Source organism: Oryctolagus cuniculus, chromosome 13 (assembly GCF_051225735.1).
Source record: "Oryctolagus cuniculus isolate XC-2025 breed Fujian yellow rabbit chromosome 13, ASM5122573v1, whole genome shotgun sequence".
Lineage (NCBI taxonomy): Eukaryota > Metazoa > Chordata > Mammalia > Lagomorpha > Leporidae > Oryctolagus > Oryctolagus cuniculus.
In genome coordinates this window covers 46,406,665-46,433,149 of record NC_142879.1, presented here as the reverse complement: position 1 = coordinate 46,433,149, position 26,485 = coordinate 46,406,665, and the positions used below count along the sequence as shown (strand labels likewise).

Sequence of the window (26,485 nt, the reverse complement as noted above, 5' to 3'; positions counted from 1 at the left end):
TTCCTCCTGGTCTCCCATGGGGTGCAGGGCCCAAGCACTTGGGCCATCCTCCACTGCACTCCCGGGCCACAGCAGAGAGCTGGCCTGGAAGAGGAGCAACCGGGACAGAATCTGGTGCCCCAACCGGGACTAGAACATGGGGTACCGGCACTGCAGGCGGAGGATTAGCCAAGTGAGCCATGGCGCTGGCCCAGTGTAGAGTTTTAATGGCTACGGTAAATGTCTGCCCCCATCAGCCCGATTTAAAGCTCACCACTGTGCAAGCAAGCATGCTGTCTTAGTTTGTGCTGCTGTACTCGAATACTACATACCTGGTAATCTATAAAGAACAGAAGTTTATTTTTTCACATTTCTGGAGGCTGAGAATTCCCAGATCTGATTTCTGATAAGGGTGCTCTTGGTATGTCCTCACAGAGTGGAAGAAGAGCAAGAGATGACTGCTGGGTCCCCAGATGGCACAAGGGCAAAAGAGGGGTGACTCAATTCCCACAAATCCCTTTTATGACAATATTATTCCATTCCTAAGGTTGGAGTCCACATGACCTAAACACCCCCATGTGGCCCAGCCTTCCACCACTGCTGCATTTGGGATAAATTTACCAACATTTGCATCTGGGGAGAATGCACCCAGACCATATCACACCATCATAAGGCTTTGCATAACCTTGCAGCGTTGAGTACTGAACAGTGGTAAACTAAATGTGACCGCACTAAATACAATACTAATTATAACTGATACGCATCAGGAAGAGGTTCTACTTAGATTTGGGAAATTTCAGTTTGTGTATGCATCTTTATCCACCCATCAGTTGGCAATTTCAGCTAGTTGGTGGCATTTGCTCTTGTTTAGGGATCCCTAGACTTCTCTACATGCTGGGATCACACTCTGCACCCCGTCCTAGATGCTGATGTAACTGGTCTGGAACACTGCATGGCCTTGGGAATTTTTCAAAGATCTCCAGGGGATTCTATCCATCATAATTTAAGCACTTAAAAAAAATAAAAATTGAGCTATTTTTCTAAAATGGTGCCACTTCACTTATTTTTTTCTTTTCTATAAGGAGATGCTTGATGTGGCTAAATCGACCAGTTCAACCTTATGGTTAGCATTTGATAGCCTTGAATGGAAGAGATGCTTCTATTTCCAGGTGTTCATGGTTCAAATGCCAACGAGTTCCCATTTAAAAACATCTTTTCCTTTGCTATTAGGATATGGAAGATATTTATTCAAGAAAATTTCACTTAAGAGATATACAATAAACAAAACAAAAATACACAATCTCCTCCATTAATGTTGGCTACAAAATAGGGGAAATGCAGGCATTAAGTAACTAAATTAATAGTGTACCTTAGGCCAAGTTGTACCTCAAATGAAAACCTCAAAAAGAAATCAGAACAGGAATTCTTGACTCAATGTTATTATTTTATACTTCAATTCCATATATATTCAAATACTTGTAAAAGTAGAAAACTTGCATTTGCTCATAGATTTTCTATCTAGACAACTTTAGGTATCTAAGTTCTAATTCTCTTCCCTAATCTATAACGTAAACAAAAGTGGCTTAGAATTGTCACCAATACAATGAATTTAGTTCATTTGAAGATAAAATTTAAAATATTGTTATAACAACCTAGAGGAAGAAAACTGAAAGAAGCTAATGTCAAAGTTATCCTTGCTTGTTCTCAAGAAGGATCACAATTACTCCAGACTGAGGACGGAGACACTGGGAAAGATGAGGAAGAAAACTGAATTCAATCAGAATGGGGGATGGCACTGTGGCAGACCAGGTTAAGCCTCCGCCTGCAGTGCTGGCATCCCATGTGGGTACCAGTTCAAGTCCTGGCTATTCCGGTTCTGATCTGGCTCCCTGCTAATGGCCTGGGAAAGCAGTAGAAGGTGGCCCTGCACCAGCACAGGAGACCAGAAAGAAGCTCCTGGCTTCAGATCGGCCCATCTCTGGCAGTTATGGCCATGCAGGGAGTGAACCAGTGGATGGAAGACCTTTCTCTATGTCTCTCCCTCTCTCTGTAACTCAGTGTCTCAAATAAATACATTAAATCTTTAAATTTTTTTTTTAAAAAGGAAGGAGAGAGGACAGACTGAGAGATAGATAGAGAAGGCTCCCAACTACAGGTTAGCTCCCCAAATGCCTACAATGGCTAAATGGGCCTGGCCTGAAATGGGAGCGGAGAACTCAATTCAGGTCTCGCATGAGGGTGGCAGGTGCGTAACTACTTCAGTTATCACCTGCTGCCTCCCAAGATGTGCATTAGCAGGAAGCTGGAATCCAGAGTGGAGCTGGATCCCCAATCCAGGTGCTCTGAAGTGGGGATATGGGAATCTTAATCACTAGGGCAAATGCTTGTCCCAGTCATTTACTTTAATATCATGTTCTACTTGAGTCTTTTTAAAAATGTATTCTTTTTCTGAAACAATAGGGATTGCAGGTAACACAGTTTCTAAATGTCATTACTTTTCAAAAGAAACAGTAGAAGTCTTCTTGTTTTTTAGTTCGGTTCTATGAAGATATGCAAACTCTAGGGCCACTGTCACAATGTTTAATTTGTTTCTCCCTCTGGAAGTAATAAAAATACTGATCATAAAAATTGCTGTGCCAAAGCCTAGAGAATTTCTCATGCTCTGACATGTATATTTTATTCACAAATTCTCCAGGAAAGGTGCAAAATTTCCATCCTCAGAGTCACAACTCTCCCCACCCCATAATGGTAATAATGAGTCCAGTAAATTATTATTTGTATGTGCTTCACATTCCTTCTTGGCCCAGGGCTCTACAGAACTGTTATACTGGTTCTGGCTTCCTGTAGGTGCTGAGAAGCTATCAGACAGGCAAGGAAAATAACAGTGAACTTGGGAAAGTCAGGCAGGGGTGCAGGGAGTGGCAGGGCCAAGAGTCTGTGCACAGGTTCCTAACCTTCTAATCCTTAAAAGCAGCCTCACAGCTCCTCTGAGGATGGAGCTGCCCACACTACAGGTAACTGCCAGGCACCAAATAGGGCCCAAAGAAATGCAAATCCCCTCACCTGGCTTTCAAGGACCTCTGGGATCCTGGCTCTACCCACTGAAGGGTCTTCATGCTCTCCAGAAGGCCTTCCTCATCCCCCATGAACACTCTACCTCTGTACCCACTTTGTCCCTTCACAGGTACAGTTATATGTTTACTTGTGTACTTCCTCTCCAGCCCACTGGATTGTAAGCTCCAAGAAGGAACTCCCAAAAGTTCACAGAAACTGCAAATTATGAAAAATACGCACATAGATTGCAAAATTTGGGTACTAAAATAAACTTACTTTCCTTCCTCCCTCCCTCTCTATGTATATAGCTAGATAGATATAGATATATAGATAGATATAGATATAGATATCTTTAAAGAACTTGGTGAAAGGATAGGAGTATTCTCTATTTTCCTGGAGCAACTGATCATTTTTTAAATAGTTCTTTTCTTTTTAAATATTCATTTATTTATTTGAGAGGCAGAGTTACAGATAGAGACAGGGAGAGACAAAAAGAGAGGTCTTCCGTCTGCTGGTTCACTCCCTAAATGTCTACAATGGCTGAAGTTGGGCTAATAGGAAGTGAGAAGCTAGGAGCCAGGAGCTTCTTCTGGGTCTCCCACATGGGTGCAGGAGCCCAAGCACTTGGGCCATCCTCCACTGCTTTCCCAGGCCATTAGCAGGGAGCTGGATCAGGAGCAGGGCAGCTAGGACTTGAACCAGTGCCTCTTTGGGAAGCTGGCACCACAGGCAAAGGCTTAATCTACTATGCCACAGCGCCAGCCTTTTCATGAACTTCTAAAAAGTATCCTTGTGTGCTTTATTTATTAAAAAAAATAAATTAAATATTTGTTGAATGAATAAAAGGGTGAATGAAATCCAGGAGCCTTACTGTTTTATCATGCAAAAAAATGCACTGTGAATTCTTAAATGAGGGTTTTATAGAACACACCAAAGAGTACACTGAAGCTCAGTTGCTGGTCTGCCATTAAGAACATAAGGGTTCCAGGATGAATTCTTAAAAACAAAACAAAACAGGATTTATTTATTTTACAGGCAGAGAGAAAGAGAGAGAGAGAGAGAGATCTCCTATCTGCTGGTTCACCCCCCAACTGGCCCCAACAGCTGGAGCTGATCAAGACTGAAGTAAGGAGTCAGGAACTCTGTTCTGGTTTCCTATGTTGGTGGCAGGGACCCAAGTACTTGGACCATCTTCCATTGCTTTCCCAGGTGCGTTAGAAGGGAGCTGGCCTGGAAATGCAGCAGATGGGACACAAACCGGCACTATGATATGGGATGCCACGTGTCACAGCACCGGCTCCACCCCAGATATTCTTGCTCAGCAGAGTTCTAAGTTCTGCATATTAAGCAGAAGTTGACAGTAAAAAGTGGCAGGAGATAAACCAGCAGGTGGAGGTCTAAACGTGAAGTCATCTGAGAAATGAATGGGGAAAAGACTGCTGGATGACAGAAAGGGCAGACCTTGCTGTGTGCAGAGGTCAGAATGAGAATTAATCTGTGAATGTTCTGGGATGTAAAATTGGCTAAGAATGAGAAAACATGTTAATCCCTTATGGTGTTGAAAACAGAATTCTCTCTTTAGATGGTAAAATTCCCATAGAAGATTTAGAAGAAAGGCTATTATAGAAATGTTCCCTTTATGTGGGTTAGAATGGATTTTAGAATTTCTAACATCAATTTAACTATCCTCAACTGTATTCCATTTAATGATGTTTAAAAATACTTTCTGGAGTACTTGGCAACTGAACAAGTTGCTATTCAGACAGGAAACAACCTACAATCAGCCTGAATTTTCTCAAAAAGCTCTAGGCTACACTTCTGTCATCACCTCCACCTTTCCTTTCTAGATTTCATCCTTGGTTTGTCCTGATTTCTTTGCATCAGAGCTCATAGCACACAATTTATTTTATGTGATAGCTCATTGTAATTAGGGTCATCCTGGGGCCAGTGTTGTGGCACAATGAGTTAATCTGCTGCTTGCAACACCAGTACCTGTACTGGAGCACCAGCTCAAGTCCTGGTCGCTTGGCTTCTGACCCAGCTCCCTGCTAATGTACCTGCGAAAGCAGTAGATGGTGGCCCAAGTATTTGGGTCCTGTCACTCTGCCTTTCAAATGAATAAAGAAAACCTTTAAAAATAAATAAATAATATACAAATAAATAGGGTTGTGTGGGGTACAAGAGGAAAGGAATTGCTAATTGATGTTCAATTTCCTCACCAGGCATTAATATTTATCGAATGATATATGCAGCTGTGTGTGGTACTGTTGACACAGGCAAAACGCGGTAGAAATGTGAAGGATTTAGTTGTACAATTTGTTTCCAGAATACTATGGTCTAAAAGTTTCAGGACATTAAGGAAATACTGTTTACAAAAAATAGACCATAAATGGAGATATATGAGGAATCATTCTTTCTGTTTGCAGTACCCTTGTGTGTATGTACAAGAGGTTAAGGAGGGGCTGGTGCCGTGGCATAGCAGGTAAAGCCACCATCTGCAGTGCTGGCATCCTATATGGGCGCCAGTTCGAGTCCTGACTGCTCTACTTCCTATTTAGCTCTCTGCTATGGCCTGGGAAAGCAGTGGAAGATGACCCAAGTCCTTGGACCCCTGCACCCGCATGGGAGACCCAAAGAAGCTTCTGGCTCCTGGCTTCGGATGGGTGCAGCTCCGGCCATTGTGGCCATCTGGAGAATGAACCAGGGGGTGGAAGACCTCTCTCTCTATCTCTGCTTCTCTCTCTCTGTGTAACTCTTTCAAATAAATAAATAAAACATTAAAAAAAAGAGGTTAAGGAATCTCTCTAGTACCATGGATACAAGAAATCTATATGGGGCTAGCACTGTTGGCATAATAGGTTAAGCCTCTGCCTGCAGAGCCAGCATCCCATATGGGCACCGGTTTGAGTCTCAGCTGCTCACTTCAATCCAATTCCTTGCTAATAGCCTGGGAAAGCAGTGGAAGATGGCCCAAATCCTTGGGCCCCTCTACCCACCTGGGAAACCTGGAAGAAGCTTCTGACTCCTGGCTTTGGATCAGCCCAGTTCTGGCCATGTGGCCATCTAGGGAGTGAACCAGCAGATGGAAGACCTTTCTCTCTCTCTCTCTCTCTCTCTCTCTCTCTCTCTCTCTCTAACTCTGCCTCTCAAATAAATAAATCCTTGAAAAAATAAATAAGTCTATATGAATAAAGAAAAATAGAGGTTATAGTGTGGCAAGTCAAAGTGATAGAGATAAACTGCTGTGAATTTCCTGGGAAACAGGCCATGAGAAAACAGGTATGAGAAGACAAACTCTGAATCTTGTGTTGCTGGATAGCCAGCAGCCAGTCACATGACTGCAGAGGGGTAGTATTCCCTTTAATGAAAAGAGTGTCCTATACTCTCGGAGAATTCCAGATAGGCATCCAAGTGTTGAAACTTCACAAGGACCCCTTCGGAAAACTTGTGCATCAAAGCATCTGTCTACACACACCAGGAGTCTCAGTTTCCTTGTGCTGACATAACACATAACTAAAGCAGCCACTCTTCTGGCCTGTAGACAGCTACCTTCTTGCTATTCCCTTGGTCAGCCTTTCCCTGACGTATGCACCTAATGGGGACGGAAGTCTCTGACTCTTCTCATAAGGCCACCAGTCCTGCTGGTTTAGGATGCCACCCTTCTGTCCTCATGTAACCTTAATCACATCCTAAAAATCCTATGCAACAACACAGACACATGGGGATTAGGGGTCAACTTATAATTTAGAGGGCATGGATGAGGAATGCAATTCAGTCTGTAGCATCAAGTATCAATGACAGGGAGCCAACAGGAAGGGCTGTAGTGTAGAAATGGAGGGAAAGGCCTGGCTAGCACCAGCAGCCAGTAACAGAAAATGCTGATACTGATCCTGGCTCCACCAGGAATCTGTCTTGCTAAGCAGTTACTTCATTGCACCTCTAAAACAAGGGTTTTAGGTAAGTTACTTCTCTGAAGCTGTGGGAACTGCTGATACAATGATTAGAAATGCATTCAACCTTGAACAAAAAGTTTGTCCCCAAAATAGTCAGTTTTGTTGAGTTTCATTCTTTGTGCTCCTCTAAATCTAAGTACGGCTTTTTATATGTACTCCATACTGCTGCATACATGGTATCATATGATCATCCAGTTTAACCTATTTGTTTTTAGTAAGCTAACAATAGCCATAGACCAGCTCATTTATCTTATTAAAAGTTGAATCTTTGGCCAATGTTTCAATTCATTTTAACTTTCTAAAATTTGGCTGCCATATCTAAAATGTTTTAGCCTTTAAAAAAATTAAAAAGATGGTTATTTGAAGTACTGCCATTGTTTAAATTACCATATTTATATGTGGTTAATAATACACACAAAAGTATTTTCCACATGTTTAAATACATGCTTTGGAAACTTCCTGTAGTGAATCAGTCATGACCAAGCAGGCAGTTTCCCATGATTACCATAATTTCAAACAATCCTGGGAGCGCCAGTGAAGGTGAGAGCTCTAAGGCTATCTTCAACTTGTTATTTCCAATGGAAGCAAAGGGAAGCAGTTCACCCGGATTATGCATACATTAAAAATACAGGAGAGGCCGGTGCCGCGGCTCACTAGGCTAATCCTCCGCCTTGCGGCGCTGGCACACCGGGTTCTACTCCCGGTCGGGGCACCGGATTCTGTCCCAGTTGCCCCTCTTCCAGGCCAGCTCTCTGCTGTGGCCAGGGAGTGCAGTGGAGGATGGCCCAAGTGCTTGGGCCCTGCACCCCATGGGAGACCAGGATAAGTGCCTGGCTCCTGCCATCGGATCAGCATGGTGCACCGGCCACAGCGCGCCGGCCGTGGCGGCCATTGGAGGGTGAACCAACAGCAAAGGAAGACCTTTCTCTCTGTCTCTCTCTCACTGTCCACTCTGCCTGTCAAAAAATAAAATAAAATAAAATAAAATAAAATAAAATAAAAATAAAAATAAAAAATTTTAAAAAATACAGGAGAAAAGTAGAGGAGAAGTCCGAAAGATATATCCAAGAACCAGATTATGGGGCACATACTGTAGCCCAGCAGGTTAAGCTGCCACTTGGGACATCCACTTCTCGTGTGGGAGGGTGGGTCCAAGTCCCGACTACTCGGTGCTTCGGCTCTAACTTCCCACTTACAGTGCACCCTGGGAAGCAGCAGATGATGGCCCATGTACTTGGGTTCCTGCCATCCCTGAGGGAGACTTAGGTGGAGTTCCTGGCTCTTGGCTTTGGCCTGGCCCAGTCCCAGCTGCTGTGGGCATTTGGAGAGTGAACTATTGGGTGTAAAATCTTTCTCTACTCTGTTACTCTGCCTTTCAAATACATAAATATTTATAAAAAATCATATTCTATCTAATTACCTACAGGGTAAATATGAAGGCAACAGTGAAGTGCCTCCTAGAATTTAGAAATATAGACTTCTGAGACATAATATCATGCGTACCATTAAAAAGGTGAATTATCATTTGTTTGGTGTATATTAGCAACCGGTGCGTGACCTATTGGATGGACATACTTTGTTTTGTTATTACTGTGTTGGTCCACAGGTGATTAAGAAAACAATGAATGGATGCCAACACGGAAGTGCCTAGATATCTTGGGAGGCAACAGAAGAAAAAACATCCTGGGCATTGTTGTCACCTGGTCCTGATCTGCTGCAGCTGGGTAGCAGCTGCCCCGTAAGGAGGAGGGCTCTTGTTCTACTCTGGCATGGTGCCCGTGCATGGCTGTTCCCCTACGTCCGGGAGCAGAGTCCCTTGAAATAAGACATGCCACACGTACTTCTGTCTTCTTCCTACTCTGCTCCTCTCTGTGACCTTAAGAGCACTTGAGTTTGCCAACTGAATGTAAACCCAGTGAAGAGCTTTAAACGTGACACGTAAAAGAATCTATTTGGAATGGAAGAACTGGGGAACATTCTGATTAAAGTAATTCCAAAGAAATCTAGGAAAACAAATAGGAATGTGCTAGTAATTTAGGAAACTGACATCTATTACATTAGTTGCTGGTGGTTTGTTTGGAGGAAGTCAGTGTGAAAAGAAAGGGAATAGTCAATTCAAAAAACAAGGGCTAATACAGCCATTTTTGAAAGTAGAATTTGATTTCTTCATGTGAGAAGGAGGTAGACACATAATGCATCAAGAAGACAGGGAGAGAAATTCCAGATTGATCACATCACAGGGGAACTTGGAAACAGGCATCTCTTGATCCTGTAAAGGAGACTGGCTACAGGATGGATCATTCTATTCTAGGACCCTGGGGACACAGATGATCTGTTAAGGAATAACCGGGTACACAGGCCTGGAAGCGCCCAGTGTGATCATGAGCTGTATCCCTTATTCCCTTTTTCCCTTTTAGATGTTGGAGTGGCTCCCACCCATCTAGAAGCACTAAGGTGCTCACTCCCAACAGAGGAAGCTCAATTAGCATTCAGAGACGTTGTTGAGAGTCGTGGCAATGGCTTCAGGTTCTCTGTCATCACAGGCACAGACAGGTACTCTCTGTTCTCCCAGTCTGTCTGTCTGTCTGTCTCTTTAGGCACATGTGCTTCTCCAGCACTGCAACTCTGGCTGTCTGAGAGGGGAAGCAAAGAAGGCAATAAAATAGGTAAAAATGGCCCTGCGGAAGCAAGATGACCAAAGCAGAAGAGAGGCTGCAGGAGTTTGCTAAAGCCAAGAAGATGCCTTCCCTGTGGGCTGCCACTGCCTCTGCCAATGACTCCAGCCTCACTTGGCTCTGTTCAGGATGCTGACAGCAATAATGCAGCGAGCAGCAGCACTACTTTCTCTTACTCTTACTGTGCATGTGGAAAGTACAAAGTCTGTAATTCTAGAGAAACATGGTTTGCGGAGGAAGACAGTACATGCAGCAGTACAAGTTTTTTTTAAAGATTTATTTATTTATTTGAAAAAGCAGAGTTATAGAGAGGCAGAGGCAGAGAGAGCGAGAGAGGTCTTCATGCGCTGGTTCACTCCCCAGTTGGCTGCAATGGCCACAGCTTAGCCGACCAAAAGCCAGGAGCCTGGAGCTTCATCTGGGTCTCCTGTGAGGGTGCAGGGGCCCAAGTCCTTGGGCCATCTTCCACTGCTTTCCTAGGCCATAGCAGAGAGCTGGATTGGAAGTGGAGCAGCCAAGACTCAAAGTGGCACCCATACGGGATCCGGCAGCTTTACCTGCTATGCCACAGCGCTGGAACCAGCAGTATAAGTTTTAAGCAGCACAGGTAACTGGGGAAAACAACAGACTTTGTATGTGGTACCCAGGAAGGCAGTGAAGACATTCCTGTGTTTGAGGGAAAAACATTTTCACACCAAGCCATTGGGATAAGTATGATTACCTTAACTTCCTTTCATTCTTCATCCATCTCTTTCTCCACTTGCAGAAGAAAGTGGTACTCAGCTAATCTGAGTGTGAAAATAAATGCACCATTGAGAAGAATCCCAGTGGATGAACTAACCACATCCCCCTCTTCCCTGTTGCTCATTTTTACATGGAATTTCCAAGAAAAAAAGTCAGCCAATAATTCAGTTCTAGTTCTTGTCACATTCCATTTTATGGTACAGCCCAAACTGCAAATGAGTCTTGGTTTTATTAGTCAAAAAGGAAGTAAAATCTCTCCATCTTTGATGGGTTGCACATTGACCCTTCAGTTAAGTGCTACATTGCCTGCATCCAGTAAGACTGGCTTCAAATCAACAGATGCTATAAAGGAGCATCAACAAATTACCCTGCACTTTCTGTTCCTTTGAGGGGATTTCTATCCAAGCTGGATTTTCTCTAGGAGATCTTTGGAAATAGTTGGATCATTTCTTGACAGTTCAGTTTGGAATAATACCCATGGAGTTTCATTTGCCAAACTCAGCTGTATATAGAGAAGCCTTTCCCCTTACTTTAAAGAGAATCTACTTCAGAGTCTCCTACAGCCTAGCAGGAACGGAGTTATGAGGAATGGTTTGAGACTACAAATCATTAGCAGTCTGAGTTCTAGTCAAGAAACATACTTGATTGAGAAAGCAAATTTGCCACTCAGGAAGCAGAGGGAACACAATGGTTGGAAGAGCCCCAGGTGGGCAAGGCCCCAGGGCTCTGCTGGTTACAGTGAAAGGGGGGAGACATTAGTGGAAGGGAGAGCCTCATTCAGGCTGCCCTGTCACATGAGTTCACCTCCATCTCTCTTCTCCAGCTCTCATAATTTCTTATCCCCATTACAAAAAAAAAAAAATCAATCATGCTTTGATTCTTTTCATTTTTTTTCCTCCATGTCTTCTAGAACCACAATCTAGAGAGCACATTTAAAGTTGAAGAAATTCTGGGGCCAGTGCTGTAGTACAGTGGCACAACATCCCATATGGACTGCAGGTTCCAGTCCCCACTGCTCTGCTTCTGATACAGCTTCTTGCTAATGTGCCTAGGAAGGCAGCAGATGATGGTCCAAGTCCTTGGGCCCCTGCCACCCATGCAGGACACCTGGATGGATTTCTTTGCTCCTGGCTTCGGCCTGGACCAGTTCTGGCTGTTGTGGCCATTTGAGGAGTGAACAGCAGATGGAAATCTCTGTTTCTCTGCCTTTGAAAGAAAATAAATCTTAGTGGCTGGCGCCGTGGCTCACGTGGTTAATCTTCCGCCTGCGGTGCTGGCATCCCATATGGGTGCCTAGTTCTAGTCTCAATTGCTCCTCTTCCAGTCCAGCTCTCTGCTGTGGGCTGGGAAAGCTGTAAAGGATGGCCCAGGTACTTGGGCCCCTGCACCTACATGGGAGACCAGGAGGAAGCACCTGGTCCTGGCTTCAGATCGGTGTAGCTCCAGCTGTAGTGGCCATTTGGGGGATGAACCAATGGAAGGAAGACCTTTTTCTTTGTCTCTCTCTCTCACTAACTCTATCTGTCAAATAAAAATAAATAAATAAATCTTAAAGTAAAATAAAATAAAGCTGAAGAAATTATTTTAGGTGACTGTTCAGTTTTTATTGCTATCCCCACCAGAAAAACATGTTGGTTGTAATGCCAGGGAAATAAACAAATTCAAGTGTACATTAAGGGCAAGGTGGAAGGGGGATCCAAACCATCAGTTATTTATCCCCACAGAAGTAGCTTCTAATAATAAAGATTAGGAATAATGCATACATATGTGAATGTACATACATACACTCAGAAACATACACAAATACATACAAATTCCCAAATTTTCTTTGTTTAGGCTTTGAAAAAATTTTTCCAGTATATATCAATCTTGCCTAGACATAAAGATTTTTGAGAACTCTCTATGATGCCAAACTCTTTAGTTTATAATTTTGCAATTGCAGCTCAAAAAAGGACAATGATACAGGGATGACTAAAAAACACTGGTAGAAAGTTCCACTGGAATAAAATGGAACAAAGTGAGAAAATTAATGTTTGTCCCAGATTCTGATTCCATTCTGTCAGCTCGCTCATGGCCTTATCTGAGGGGCTGTTTCAAAGCCAGAAGTCATTTCCTTTTTCTAGATTCTTTATTACTGACAGGTAAAAAGTCAATAGAAAATAAGGAAGGACTATCTTGCAGCCACCATTTATTCCAACAGGTATTTGGAAATGATCACTAAAGGAGGTCAGGGCAATGCTTCAACATTGTACTTGGGAAGGTAAAGATGCCAGATTTTCTTTCTTTTGCCTTTTTATGCAAGTAATTTTCATTCTGGGCATAATATATCAGCTTTAATAAAAAAGAAATACATAGTTACAGCAACAGTTTTACAAATCCTTAAAGTGGCAATTAGGATTGCTGAGCAACACAAGCATCTGAGTGTATATGCTTCAACCACAGAAAACCTATTCAGGGAGGAAAATTAACATGGAAGTAATAATTTTTATTTCCAGATAAGTTATTTGTGGGCCAGTAACAAACTGAACAGCAGTTGTTTTATAAAGTTTTTAGCCATAAGCAGACTCAGCTTGGGTGAGCTGTTGACAGAAGGGCTTTTCAAAGTACTAATTTTTATTTCTTTGGGTTTATGATGGAAAAATATTACTTTTTGTACTGGTTTTTCAAAGTAGCAAGTAGAAAGAATTTCAAAATGATCCCAATACAAGGAAACAATAAATGTTTGAAGTGACAGATTATGCCAATGACCTTGATATGATCATGACCGCATACCTGTATTGAAATGTTGTCCGGTACTCCATAAATATGTACAATTAAAGTATTGATTAAAATTTTAAAAATATAAAAAATTTAAAACAGTAAAAAAGAGGAAACTATTATTTATATATGTTTATTAAAGAAACCAATCATTTTAGAATCCTATATGTAATGGATAAATTGTTTTCAGTTCTTTGAGATTTGTTAATGTTTCTTGTATACATTTTCAGAATATGAAATTGTAAATTACCTTTTACTCTACACTAGCTTTAAGTTACAGAACAAGTAAATATTTACATTTAACTAATGAACACCAGTTAGAGCACTACAATCTAAGAAAATGGGAGACTATCATAACCTAAATTTTCTTAGAGAAAAAAGAATCTGAGAATCAACTTCAATGCAATTACCTATGAAAATCATAAAAGTTTCCAGGCTATAATTCATTACATCCCAAAGGGTTAGCCAGTATTACTTTTAGGTAGAGAAACCTATCATGGAATAAAACAATTTTGATTTTGGAAGTACCTGAAAGATTTCCTTAATAAGAGATACTGTAACTAAATGAACTTTTAAAATTTAAACAAAATTTTTCTTTGCAAGTTATTCTTTCAAATTCTTTTGTCTATAAGTGGTAACTATATTGTGAACCCAAAATAATACAGACAGACTGTAGGCACATAGACAGATGGACATAAAGATATTGCCTAAAAGATGAATACTGGTGTTTTCTACAGCTTTGTTCTTTAAGCTAGCGATTGCATAAATGTGTATATTTCACAAAATGGCTAGAAATTACTTGTGAAAGAGAAACAAGTCTTGGCCGTGTTTGATCCATTCATTCAATTCAGTGCATTGGATTACAAACTATTACTTCAATTTAATAGCTCCAGCTTCAAATACCACATGGAAATAGCTCAAAACAACCATTCCCAAGGGTTGCAGAGTTCAATTCTTCTCTTGCTTCTAGACAGATGCAGACATCTCTGAGAGTTGTCTTTCAGGCCAACACAAAAAGAAAACAAAGGCAGTCTCTCTTCATTACAAACGCTACCACCACTTCTCGGATCTTTGGTTATTTGATGTCCTCCTTAATAGGGCACAGAGACTCACATTAGCAAATTTCTTTAAGACCAATGCAAAAGGGATATATATATGAATATATATATATATATATATGCATGCTTGTGAATACAGAGGCCTTTACCTACTCTAAATCTGTTTCAGCAATATAAGGCAAAGTAAAACTCTGAATTTTTTATATTAAAGCCAAATAATAATTGTTATAAAAGTACATACTGAATATCTTCTTAGGAATTAGTCTAGGTAAAGAAAAATAAGATTTCAAGATGATAAAATAGAAATTCAGTTTATTATTAGTTACCTGGTATTCCATGTACTAGATTTTCCCTACCATTGTCACTACATAATGCAAAGAGAGGATACAGTGAGGTTCTTGTGAGTGGCTAAGGGATTTAGGTGGATGAAACTCAATGTGATGTTCCTATAATTAATCTCAGAATCCTGCAGGGGATGGGTAATAGATGAAATATGAGATTTCTCTTTGTGCATGGAGAATCTAAGACTATCATTCACGTTGAAACACAATTTTATTTCTGAAAATAAATTCTATGACTCACGCACTTAATAACTTTGCCACCTCTATGTATCATTCCAAAGGCTCTATCTGTACCATTACTGTAAATAAAGTTGATCAGCTAACACGGAAGAATCCCAGAGATGATCCAGTTACTCTCAACGGAACTCTCTGAAGGACAGTTATGGATCTCTTCACATTTTTGCTCCCATAAAGAGCTGACATGTCAAACTAAGAATAATCTATAATTGAGGAAGATATATGATACTCTATTTTAATCCTCATTATCTTTTTAAAGGATGAGCAATAATTGCAGATATCACTTCTGCCTGATTTACTATTTTCCGTGCATTTTTGTCTTGGCAAAGTAAAAGGTTCTCATCAATATTCTAAAAGAAAATGAACGGGATTAAATCAGAAGCTTAAAAATACATGTTTTTGACAAAGATCAAAACAGAAGAAATTGAAATAGATTTTGCTGTCAGTTAACATACAACCTTTGGCAATACACAGATCAAGAAATGAGGCTAATTCCCAGCTCAAATTAGATAGGACTGTGCCAGGGAAGGCAGTGACAAGAATCTTCAAATCACCCTCAGATTCAAGCGAGCGTTACAAGATTGGGCAAAATTTTGGCCATGGTGGGTGACTGAAATTAATCACTCAACATCTGAATAATTTTTGAAATTCATAATTCATACAGTCATCCAAAGCCTTTCTCCTAACCACCATCTCATTTCACCCCATAATTATCACCTAAATTTAACTCATCATTCCACTCCTAGATGTGGTCTTTCGGATCTCTTTATGTGGTCCCTAACAACCCTGTAGAAGCATTAATGCAATCTTGCCTTTCTTACTTAAAATATTTTTTGAAGATTTATTTATTTATTTGAAAGAGTAACAGAAAGACAGGGAGCGACAAAGAGTGAGAGATAAAGAGATCTTCTACCAGCTGCTTCACTCCCCAAACAGCCCCATGGCCCAGGCTAGGCAAAACAGAAGCCAGGAGTCAAGAGCTTCATCTGGGTCTCCCACGTAGGTGGCGGGGGCCCAAGCACTTGGGCCATCTTCCACTGCTTTCTGAGGCATGTTAGCAGGGAGCTGGATTGGAAGTGGGGTAGCTGGGACATGAACTGGTACCCATGTGTGATGTTGGCATCATAGGCTGCAGCTTAACCTGTTATACCACAACACTAGCTTCCTTGTGCTTAAAATCTTTCATTGGCTTCCCAGTGCCTTCCTGGTAAATCCTGGATACCTCAGCATAGAATGCAACAGAATTCCAAATCTTTCTGCTGCCTACCTGCACAAAACTGTCTAGAATTACCTTGATATCTGGCTGTTTTCTCTTCATGAGTAGGTTCTATTAACACCTCGTCCTCATAGTAATCCTTGCTTTCCATTGAACAAGGGATCATAAACCTGTGCCGTATGTATCCTTCGATTCAATCACATGCCCTCCCAGTGCTTTCTTATTGGTTGTGGAAGACACACTTAAACATACATTTGGGAAACTTCAATTCATTGTGTTATCAAATGTATGTTCCTTTTCAGGGTTAGTCTTAGTATCCCCTGGACACAGCTTTCTGATCCTGCAACCACACACTGAAACCACATACTTAAGATCCTTTAGAACAGAAATGTGTCACTTATAAAATAATTTCTACCAGTTTTCCCCATGTGTAATAACTACAATAACAGAGGTACTCAGTATCTTTGTTTTTTTTTTTTTGAAAAATGTCATAAATCTGCACTACCAAGTTCTTCTCAGATTTAAGTGCTGTGTTCCATGAGTTCACTGAGCAGAAAACAACCCTGAGGATCTAATCAGCCCAGCTATTCTCTGCCAATTTTGATCACTCCATGAATATTTCTGTGAAATGCGATGATGTATATTGTCACTGTCTGATATTGACGTTTTAATGTGACTATCAGATCTCCCAATTACAAAAGCTTATTTGGGCTTAAAACACACACAAGTGATAGTATTTTCTTTACCTAAGGATAATTGGATAGTCTCTCCACAATGCAAACATGCCATGCAGATTCTGTCCACATGGACGTTATAAAATTTGTCTTTTTCTTTGTAAAAGCATCAGCAAACCAATAATGTTCTCTATTAGACCTAAGCATTCGCCACTACCTTCTTTTTTCTCAGATTGCTGAGTTATGAGACTACAGTAAAATATCAGAACCTATACAACAATCTTGTGCAGCAACTGGCAGTTGATAACTCCATTTAAAGGAACATATTAATTGCACAATTTCAAAAATAAGATGTAATACAATGGACAATATGTATGTCACAGCAGACAATCAAGTAATTTTTATATATGAACTTAAAAAAATGCTGATCTCTAGTTTTTCGCTAAATCTATCACACATAAAATTTGCTACTTATTTTCAATTATACTTTCCTCAGATACAAACTTTAATGCATATGGATAATACAATAGTTCTTGGTTATACTTATGATTTTTTAAAAATTAAAATTTTGTATATATTATTTTCATCTTATTTGAAAGTCAGAAATACAAAGATCTTCTATCTGCTGGTTCATTACCCAAATATCTCCAACAGCCAGGGCTAGACCAGGCCGAAGCAAGCAACCCAGAACTCAATCCAAGTCTCCAACATGGGTAGCAGGGATCCAAACACTTGAGCCATTAATTGCTGCCTTCCATGGTGTGCATTAGCAGGAAGATACATCAGATGTGGAGAAGCCAGGACTCCAACCAGTCACTCTCATATCTTATGCAGGTTTCCCAAGAGACAACTTAACCACTGCACCATATACCCAGCCCTCAGATTTTTAATTTAGTTCCAGAATGAGAACTCCACAGGACACACTGTTGATAAGCACTCAGATTTAATTTAAGATCTTTAGGAATATTTATATCCTGCAAACCAGTAGCTAAATCTGCTTGGTGGGATAGTTCTTTGCAACTCAACAGTGTAGCTATGTCACCTGGGAACTTGTTAGAAACACATTGCAAAGGACGAGCTCCAGCCTAGCACTGAAAAATCAGGACGTGCCTCTGAACCTGAGTCCCGGGTGATCTGTACGCACGTTAGAGATTCAGAGGAAATGACCTCGCTCACAAGTTCTGAGTCAGTTTGGATTATGAAGCTACATGGTTATGATCTATAAGCTCAATGTATAAAACCTCCTTCTTTAGGTCATCCCAGGGCTTGAGAATCAAGGCAAAAACCATACCCTACAATTCCTTTCACAAACCTTCTGTCTCAAGAGAGGAACTGCAATACTTGGAAATACTGCAGGTGAGTGAGTGACACAAATGCACATACTTGGTCCAGTGTGTCACAGAGAGTTTGTGATTGATTCCTGTAAAGCTGAGGACTGTGAGCGGCCCCTGCAGGAATAGGCTGGTGAAACGAAGCTTCCTGAGGCACGAGTCGTTCCCAACAAACAGCGGTGAGGACCTTCCCTTCCTGACATGCAGCTGTGGTGCCACGGGCTGCAGGCCAGGACCTGGAAAGGCAGCCAGCCTGGAGGTGAAGATGCACCCCCTGAGCTGCCCATCTGCACTCATGCCCCTGGAGCCACAGGATTCCCCAGAGGCTGCTCAAACAAGGCCAAGCGATGGCTTCAAGAGGAAAGGTGCCAAGGAAATCAACATTCACATCAACAGTGGCAGCTGCTCCGATCTGCCAGCTGCAGGGCTCCTGCTTATGTGACAGGAAATACAGTCGTCTTGGACACATCTCTGTGTCTTTGTGGAAAGAGTACCAAAGACAGTCAACAACAAACAAATTTCCATTGGAAGAATTCTTCCACTGGGGCAGACTAAGTTTCCCAGTCCTTCCATTATCTGCACTTTCGCAGAGCCAGAAAAATTTCTGGCTCTCAGTACCGGGTTAAGAGAATGGCAGCCTTTGTTTGTTTCAGAAGGAATTTGTGGCAGAACACTAAACACAGTATTGTATTCTTTTGGGTTTTGGTGCCTTTGTTTGGGAGGCTTGGTGAAAGTGGGATGTAAAAGTCTAGACGGTGGGAGTCATGAAGACGACACAGACAGGGAGGCTGTTCTGGATGGTTTTGTACTCACTGTGACATAAATGGTGTTAACAGCTACAACTAGAGCTATAGATGCTGCACAAAATAATTCTGATCCCTAACACTAAAGGACAAAACACACAGTCTTTCGTACTCACTGCCTATATTCAGCAACATAACCCAAAATGCTTATTTCCAAACAATAAGAAAGACTTTTGTCACAATGCTCACCAGAGAGTAGTTACTCTACAACCATTTAGTTCCATTATCTCCTATTCCAGTTTAGCTCAATTGTGTGAAAGTTATTTTCCCCAAAAGTGATGCAGCACTGTTCAAAATTACTATTTCAAGGGCCAGGATGAGCAAAACTCTCCAGAGAAATCGCAGACACAGGTTTGGTTTCTAAAACCATGGCAGTGCCAAGAAGTCACTTGGGAAACTTTTGATTCCCACTATCTCCATCAACCCCCGGAACCCCAGCAACATAAATGACTCTTGAAATAAGGCAGTGCTCAGGCCGGCGCCGCGGCTCACTAGGCTAATCCTCCGCCTTGCGGCGCCGGCACACCGGGTTCTAGTCCCGGTCGGGGCGCCGGATTCTGTCCCAGTTGCCCCTCTTCCAGGCCAGCTCTCTGCTGTGGCCAGGGAGTGCAGTGGAGGATGGCCCAAGTGCTTGGGCCCTGCACTCCATGGGAGACCAGGAGAAGCACCTGGCCCCTGCCATTGGATCAGCGCGGTGCGCCGGCTGCAGCGTGCCGGCCGTGGCAGCAATTGGAGGGTGAACCAACGGCAAAAGGAAGACCTTTCTCTCTGTCTCTCTCTCTCTCACTGTCCACTCTGCCTGTCAAAAAAAAAAAAAAAAAAAAAAAAATAAGGCAGTGCTCTTATTATGTGACTCCTTCTTCAAGACAAGACTCCTGGGGTGGGCTTTTGGTGCAGCGCTTGGTATGCCCGCGTCCCATGTTAGAGCACCTGGATTCAAGTTCCGGCTCTGAGCCTGATCTCAGTTTCCTATAAATGTGCAGCCTGGAAGGTAGCAGGTGAGGACTCAAGTAGCTGGGCCCTTACCATCCACATGGGAGACCTGGACTGAGTTCTGGGTTCCAGGCTTCAGCCTGGCCCAACCCTGGCTATTGTGGGCGGTTGGCAAGTAAATGAGTGGATGGAATGATTATCTCTCTCTCCCATTTCCCCTCAACTTTCCAGCCAGACTGAAACCCCAAAGTTACTTTCCTATGAATATCTGGGGGCTGTCACTGTCCAAAGTCATTACTAATGCAAATGCCATTTGCTCTCCTTTTGTTAGAGAGAGCAAAGTCAAGTCAAAGGGATAAAGTGGGAGCCTGGCAAGCCTGGGTGTGAACACCAACCCCTTTACTCATGAACGGGAGATGCTAGGGCAACGCTAAAGCAAAAGCTGAAAAACTGCACTGAGACTGCCCCATGAGCCTGGGGACTGCTGGAAGGACTAAGCTAGATGGTGCCCATCCAGCACGTGGCAGATCTTAGTACCAAGGGAAGATCTACCACCCAAGTTCCTTGAGCCGCTCTTCCTCTTCCTTTTTGCTGATTCAAATCTATGGACTTTCTATGGTCTCTCTCTGGTAAAGTAAAAAAGAGAAAACTTGACTGAATCACAAAAATCAGCTGTAGTTAACACCTGGGCTACTTTTGAAGAGAGGTAATACACCCCCGAGCACAGAGACTTTCTATTTCACAAGGGACTAGGAAAGCTCAGTGGCCTACAGGCAAGATGGCAGAAATCGAGGAACCTGTGTTCCCTCCTTGGAATCCGAGTCAGGTCACTTCTGGGCAGAGCACAGGTGGCTCTGTTTCTTTCTGTGTGGCTCTGCTTTTCTTATGCTGCACCCCAGCTAAAGAGTGGCTCAGGAGGAATTATGTTGCCCACTCGGTGTTGCTATAACAACACTGCTGTCAAAAGAGCAAGACACCCTGCAGGAATCACATAGCCTCTTAAAGGCAGTATATGACTTCTGCTCCCGATGCATCCTCTGCTGCTGGGTAAGGGGTCTGGCTGTGGCAGCCAGGGAGCACCATAGCCACAGATCATCCATGGCATGGACAGGGCTTACACACATTGCTAAGTTTCTCACACAACCAGAATTTCAGCTGCTAGTACTTCAAGTCATCTGAAGATCCTTCTCATCATGCGGGAACAAAATGATGCCTTGACACTATCTGCAGGGCTATACAGTATCTGCTGCATGAAGTTGAACTCTTTTTCTAAATAATGAGAATTTCAGGAACTGTGATGCAGTGGAAAGAATGGTGTGTAGCTTGTGAAAATTATAAGCCAGCCACCTGGGAGAGAAGGAGGTTGCACGAGAATATATGACAATGCTGGACTCCCAGCTCCACAGCGCAAATCCAAGAAGGCCCATCACAACCCTGGCAGCAGTCATCCCACAATGGTCAGGAAATGATTTAAAATGGAGCTTCCCTGGTTTTTGTCCCTACTTCCAGTTCAGGTCCAACCATAGAAAGCTGCTCTGTTCTCCAAGCTAAGCACATAAGACTCTTCTGTTTCAAACTAGCCCACCTTCAGCTTCCCTACACCAACAACTTATAATCGGAGCATATATAGGCCTTCTCATTGTTAAATACGAATTTTCCCACTCACCTACCTGCCTTTGAGTCTCTGCCAAAGATGAGTCAGTGGTGGCCGACCCCCTTGCTGGAGCAAACAGAATCAACAGCATTTGTTTGTGCTCACTGGGCGGTCTTCACTTATTTCTACAGGAGTTACTTGTTTGTTTTTAATCCTATCTAGTTTACAAGCAAAGTCATATTTTATGGTCTGCAATGTCAGCAACTATGGAAACTCAAGAACTGTAACTCTGCCTTTGGGTCCTCTGAGTGATCCTCAAAACCCCTCCAAATTGTACCCTCTCTTCAAACTCTACACTCACCACGCCAGCCTGCCATCCTCCTCCTCCTCCCTTTCACAGCTCTGCAAAGTGAACAAAGAATGAACTTCCAGTAACAAAGTGACCAATCATCCTAGTTTGCCCAGACCTGCCCCATTTCAAGCAGAAGTCCCATGTCCCAGAAAAATCCTCAGATCCAGGAAAACTGGGACATCCCATCATCCTTCAAGAGCGCTCAACATGCTAATCTGTTCACAACCCTCAAATGTAACTCACCCTCGCAAGGAAGTTCTTCCTGCCTCCTATTAACAGGTCATCAGCTAGGTAAACCTCTCTCAATATTCCAAGGCCACTCCTAAATGTTCATATTCCCAGGCAAACCCTCATAGACCACATGCAATCCCCATCTCAAAGTGGGGTTGACCACACCCATGGCATACTGCACAGCCTGTGTGCTTTTTTGTACATGTCCCATGCTATCTGATTCAGCAACTATTTTATCCAGGTCTCATAATATTTGCTTCTGGCTTTCAAACCCTCTTAGACAACAAACCCACTAAGACCAAGTGCTGTACTGTCCCCACCCCAAGCCCAGGTCTGTCTGTTTCATTGGTAATTGAGTTCATGGATGATTAAAGGATTTGGCTACTATTTTTATCAAGGAATTATATTTCATCAACAGCCCAAAAGCTCTAGACTGAAATGCAGGAATAACATGTCTATGTAGAAGTTGAGCACCTTACAGGAAACAGACTCATTCATTCATCTCAATTACCCAGAACCTTCACGTACCTCAATCTGAGTGTTGTTGTCTTGCCCATCGTCCAGAAGCAGGTCGGTGAAGCCTCTGGGATCTGGGGCGTCTTGACCCATGCTGGCCCGATTCGTATCTATCCCCTTGAGGGAGTCCAGGCTCCTTTTCCACCTGTGGCTGTAGGCGTGTGAGTCCACTTCTACCTCTTCTGTTTGAGGGATGGCCTGGGCAACTTCATACTGCCAATCTGTTTGGAAAAGAAAGAAAATGTCTTTACACTTGTGAATCATATATGTGGTAGCTGCTGAAGAAGAAAAAACAGCTCTGCTAGTTGTAGGGAAAGGAAACCAACAGTGATGCCTGACTACGTGGACCGTTTTGAGTTGGCACAAGTATCTCTGAGTGGAATGGGATCCCAGGATACAGCAGAAGCCGTGACAATGGCAAACATGCAGACCTCACAGAGATCCTCAAACAGATGTGCAGCCCTGCAGCAATGCATTTTTATTCCCTTCCCTCACTCCTCCACACACACCCTTCATAAATATCCTTTAGCTATCCTGAGAAAGCAAGCTAGAATCCAAACAAAGGAATAGAAACCAGCGGTCTTGAGTTTATTTGAAAATAAAAGTCAGACATTAGTGTGTAAGCTTATATTAATTTCACATGACTTATGCTGGGCAGCAAAGAGACAACAATGCATTTGAACGGGTTAAGTAATACATGGAATTATCTTTCTGTAACGGTGCTAAGTTTGTGACCCCAACTGGTTCCTCACTCAAGTCATTGAATCAGCAACGCCTTCAGGAGTCATGACACATGAGCCTGTTCATTTGTGCCGTTTTCACCTTGGGATCTCATCAGGGTGGTAAAGGATGACAGTGATAGGCATTTATAGAAATGGATGGAAAGGCAAGGAGACCCCATCACAGAGGTATTTTAAAGCCCACCGCAGGGACTGGCCTTGCTGACCCAGCTCATCCGACCACTACAGGAGGGAAAATTAGATTTAATCATTACTCCTAGTCTTTCATTTTGGTAGGTCAGCAGGGGAAGATGTGCCAAAAGTATTGGAAATTCAGTTTCTGAACAAGGACAGCTTTCTTCTATGCAGCCACCATCAGAAGATATGAAACAACAGGCTTTATAACTGGTAGGGTATGCGTTCCGATATAAATTGACAGGCTTTGGAACTGGTGGGACATGGGCTCAAAAAGGGCTAAGAGAGAAATGATTAAATTATATTTGTGATGTTCCTCACAACATAAAAACATTTCAAAAAAACTAAACTGTATTCAATGCAGCTTACAACACTGTCGACTCCCAATACTAAATATAGTTATGATGGCTCTTTTTCAAAAAAATTATTTAATAAATACAAATTTTGAAAGTACAACTTTTGGATTATAGCAGCTTTTCCCCCCATAACCTCCCTCCCACCCACAACCATGCCATCTCCCACTCCTTCCCTCATCCCATTCTTCATCAAGATTCATTTTCAATTATCTTTATATACAGAAGATCAACTTGGTATATACTAAGATTTTAACAGTTTGATGGCTCCTTTCAACTCAGAAAGATGTTCATAATTCTTCAACAATGAGGATGTTTTTTGTTTTCAGAGTGAAAAGATGCCCTCCTGCCTAGGGCCTTAGTGGATAGAGTCCAGAGAGAGAAATATTACTATGTTGTCTCCATGTAAAGCTTGAAAGACCAGAGACCAAAACAACCAAAACTCCACGGGAAGGAGTTCAGGAGCCAGAGAAATACAGCATTGTGTTCAATTTATTGAATTTGTAAGCTTAAAAAGAACCCACATATATAATGGGTGAGTATGGTCCATTTGCCTCCCCTTCCACACCAAGGGTTCAAGAAGCACATCTATCCAGCATTGTACACATCACTATAGAAAATGTCTTTTGTAATAAGGTTGCCCCATTGAACACTAGATGTTCCTGGACTGATTGAGTGAATGAATGAGTTGCTGATAAACTCTTCAGACCAGGCAGAATGAAGCAATGGAAAAACTACTATACAAGGACAGACAGGCAGGAATTCTTTCTATTAGGTTTGCTGGTTGTAGTACCCAGAATTCATAAAACTCTCTGTGTTTTAGTTATCCCATATTTTAAATGAGAATGAAAATACCTTACCTGCAAAAGCAGGCACCTTTTGTTGAGGAGGTGTCAGGCCCTAAGACCTATGATTCTGCAAAGCTACATAAAGCAATTTTATTGGCTTTATTTAGATACACTGCCTCATTATCAAAAATATATGAGGCTGCTTACAACAAAGGCAAGCAATAAAATTTTGAAAACACCAGATTAGATCTCTTAGCTTACACTCAGCTCAAGTTCAGAGGCAGACATCTGTGGCTCTCAGCAGGGCATTGCACTGACACAACTGGGTGAATACAAAAAGCTATGGAGGAACAATGAAAACCTATCTGGGATCTTTGATTGGATGCCAGTCTAGATAAGAAATGGTGGCAAACATAATGTAGTAAGTGGATTAATTGGTTCCAGAGAGAAAAATGTTTTTTTTTTAAAAAAAAAAAAAAAAACATACACAGAAGGAATGGCTATAACCAGAAACCTGTGAATCCTCAAAAGCGTAAATGAGGAAGCACACCTAGCACTTCAAAGAATTAGTCTCCTTGAAATCTCCCAAACAGAATTTTAATCTAATATAAAAGAAAATGGCTTCTTTTAAACAGGTATCACTTTCTCTTCTCTCATACTGGTTTTACCTAGACACTCTTAATATAGGACAAAATAGCACTTCCCCAAATTCCCATTAGGCTCATTAACTCCCATCAGCCCTTGGGGTCCGAGCCATGGGCAGGAAGTAAATGCATAGGAGTCTATTTCTCAACTTGCTCTGCATTCTCCCAGCCCTCTTACTCTAGAGAACAAAGGAGAAGCTGTATATATTAGGGAAAATAAAGTCTATAATTCCCCCACTGCACTTGAAATTTGAGGCGTCTGATGAACGCGTTCAACTCTCCTTGGGCAGTGAACATTCAGATGCAACCATACAGTGGGATCCCTGGGGATGGCAAATGCAGATGTAGGCAGATCTCATACACACAAGCACGCGTGCAGACTCCGGCACTCACAAGGTTAAGTCTGCAGCCAGCTGTGGGGCTGTGCTCTCCACTGTTTAGCAGCCCCTTCATGATGTTTTCTTCCTTGGTTCAGCACTCCCACTGACAGCTACCACAGAGGTCTGGGGCCTGTTCCTCTCCCCCCTCCCCCAGGCTTGCTCCTCCCTGGAATTGCTGCCTCAAACTTCCAAAGCCAATCACCTGCTCCCTCTAACTGTGTTTACAAAGAGTAAACAGACTTTCAGAAAGGGCCTGAGGGGGTTTCTAATGAGACAATTTGTGAGCTTGAGACCCCGGCCTCCATAAATATCCTTTTTGTTGCTCCTTTTGGTTGCCATTTCAAACCCAATTCTTTTTCTTAAGTATGCCAGGAATAAGCAAGGCTACCTGGTCACATGCACAGGAAATGGTACTGTATGTTCATAATTCAGAAATACCTAGTTCATGGAGTCTCAAGTATGAAGTTGGCATGGATTTTGATCTTATTTCCAAATGATTTTGAGAGAAGATAAAACAAGTCAAAATGGTTGTTTCCCATGAAGAAAGATTAGGAAAACAGGCTTGGTTATCCATATTGGAAATTATTCCTATGCAGTTCAGGGCTTTCAAGCTCATAAAAAGATTTTATATTATTCTTTATTTCAGCACCAAAATGAATCATTCAGAAGCCAGATGAAGGGGTATATGCAATACAATTCTTCCCTTCCCAGCTGTAGAGAAAACAAAAGCAACAGGAGGGATATCTGAATGTCTGGTGGAGCAGACTGTTTGCTTTCTGTCTATTGTATGTTAACTCAACAACAATAGAAAACCTTCAAAGCTAATTTTCTCCAACATATTTGGCTATGGTCATTAATCAGACAGCTCATGAAGACATTAACTACATCTAATGACTGCCATTTGGACATAAGAGAGAAAGAAAGTTATAAAAATGCCCTTTCTGTACAACATGCAAAG

General features: G+C 42.1%; 1 protein-coding gene across 2 annotated transcripts in view; it reads right to left on the bottom strand.

Moving 5' to 3' along the window:
* PLXDC2 (plexin domain containing 2) overlaps positions 1 to 26,485 on the bottom strand; it is a 463,255-nt gene that overhangs the window by 253,345 nt on the left and 183,425 nt on the right. For both annotated transcript variants that reach the window (XM_051821437.3, XM_089311513.1), the window contains exon 2: positions 22,461 to 22,669. In XM_051821437.3, the coding sequence (XP_051677397.1) occupies positions 22,461 to 22,669 (209 nt within the window). The remainder of the gene's footprint in view (positions 1 to 22,460; positions 22,670 to 26,485) is intronic.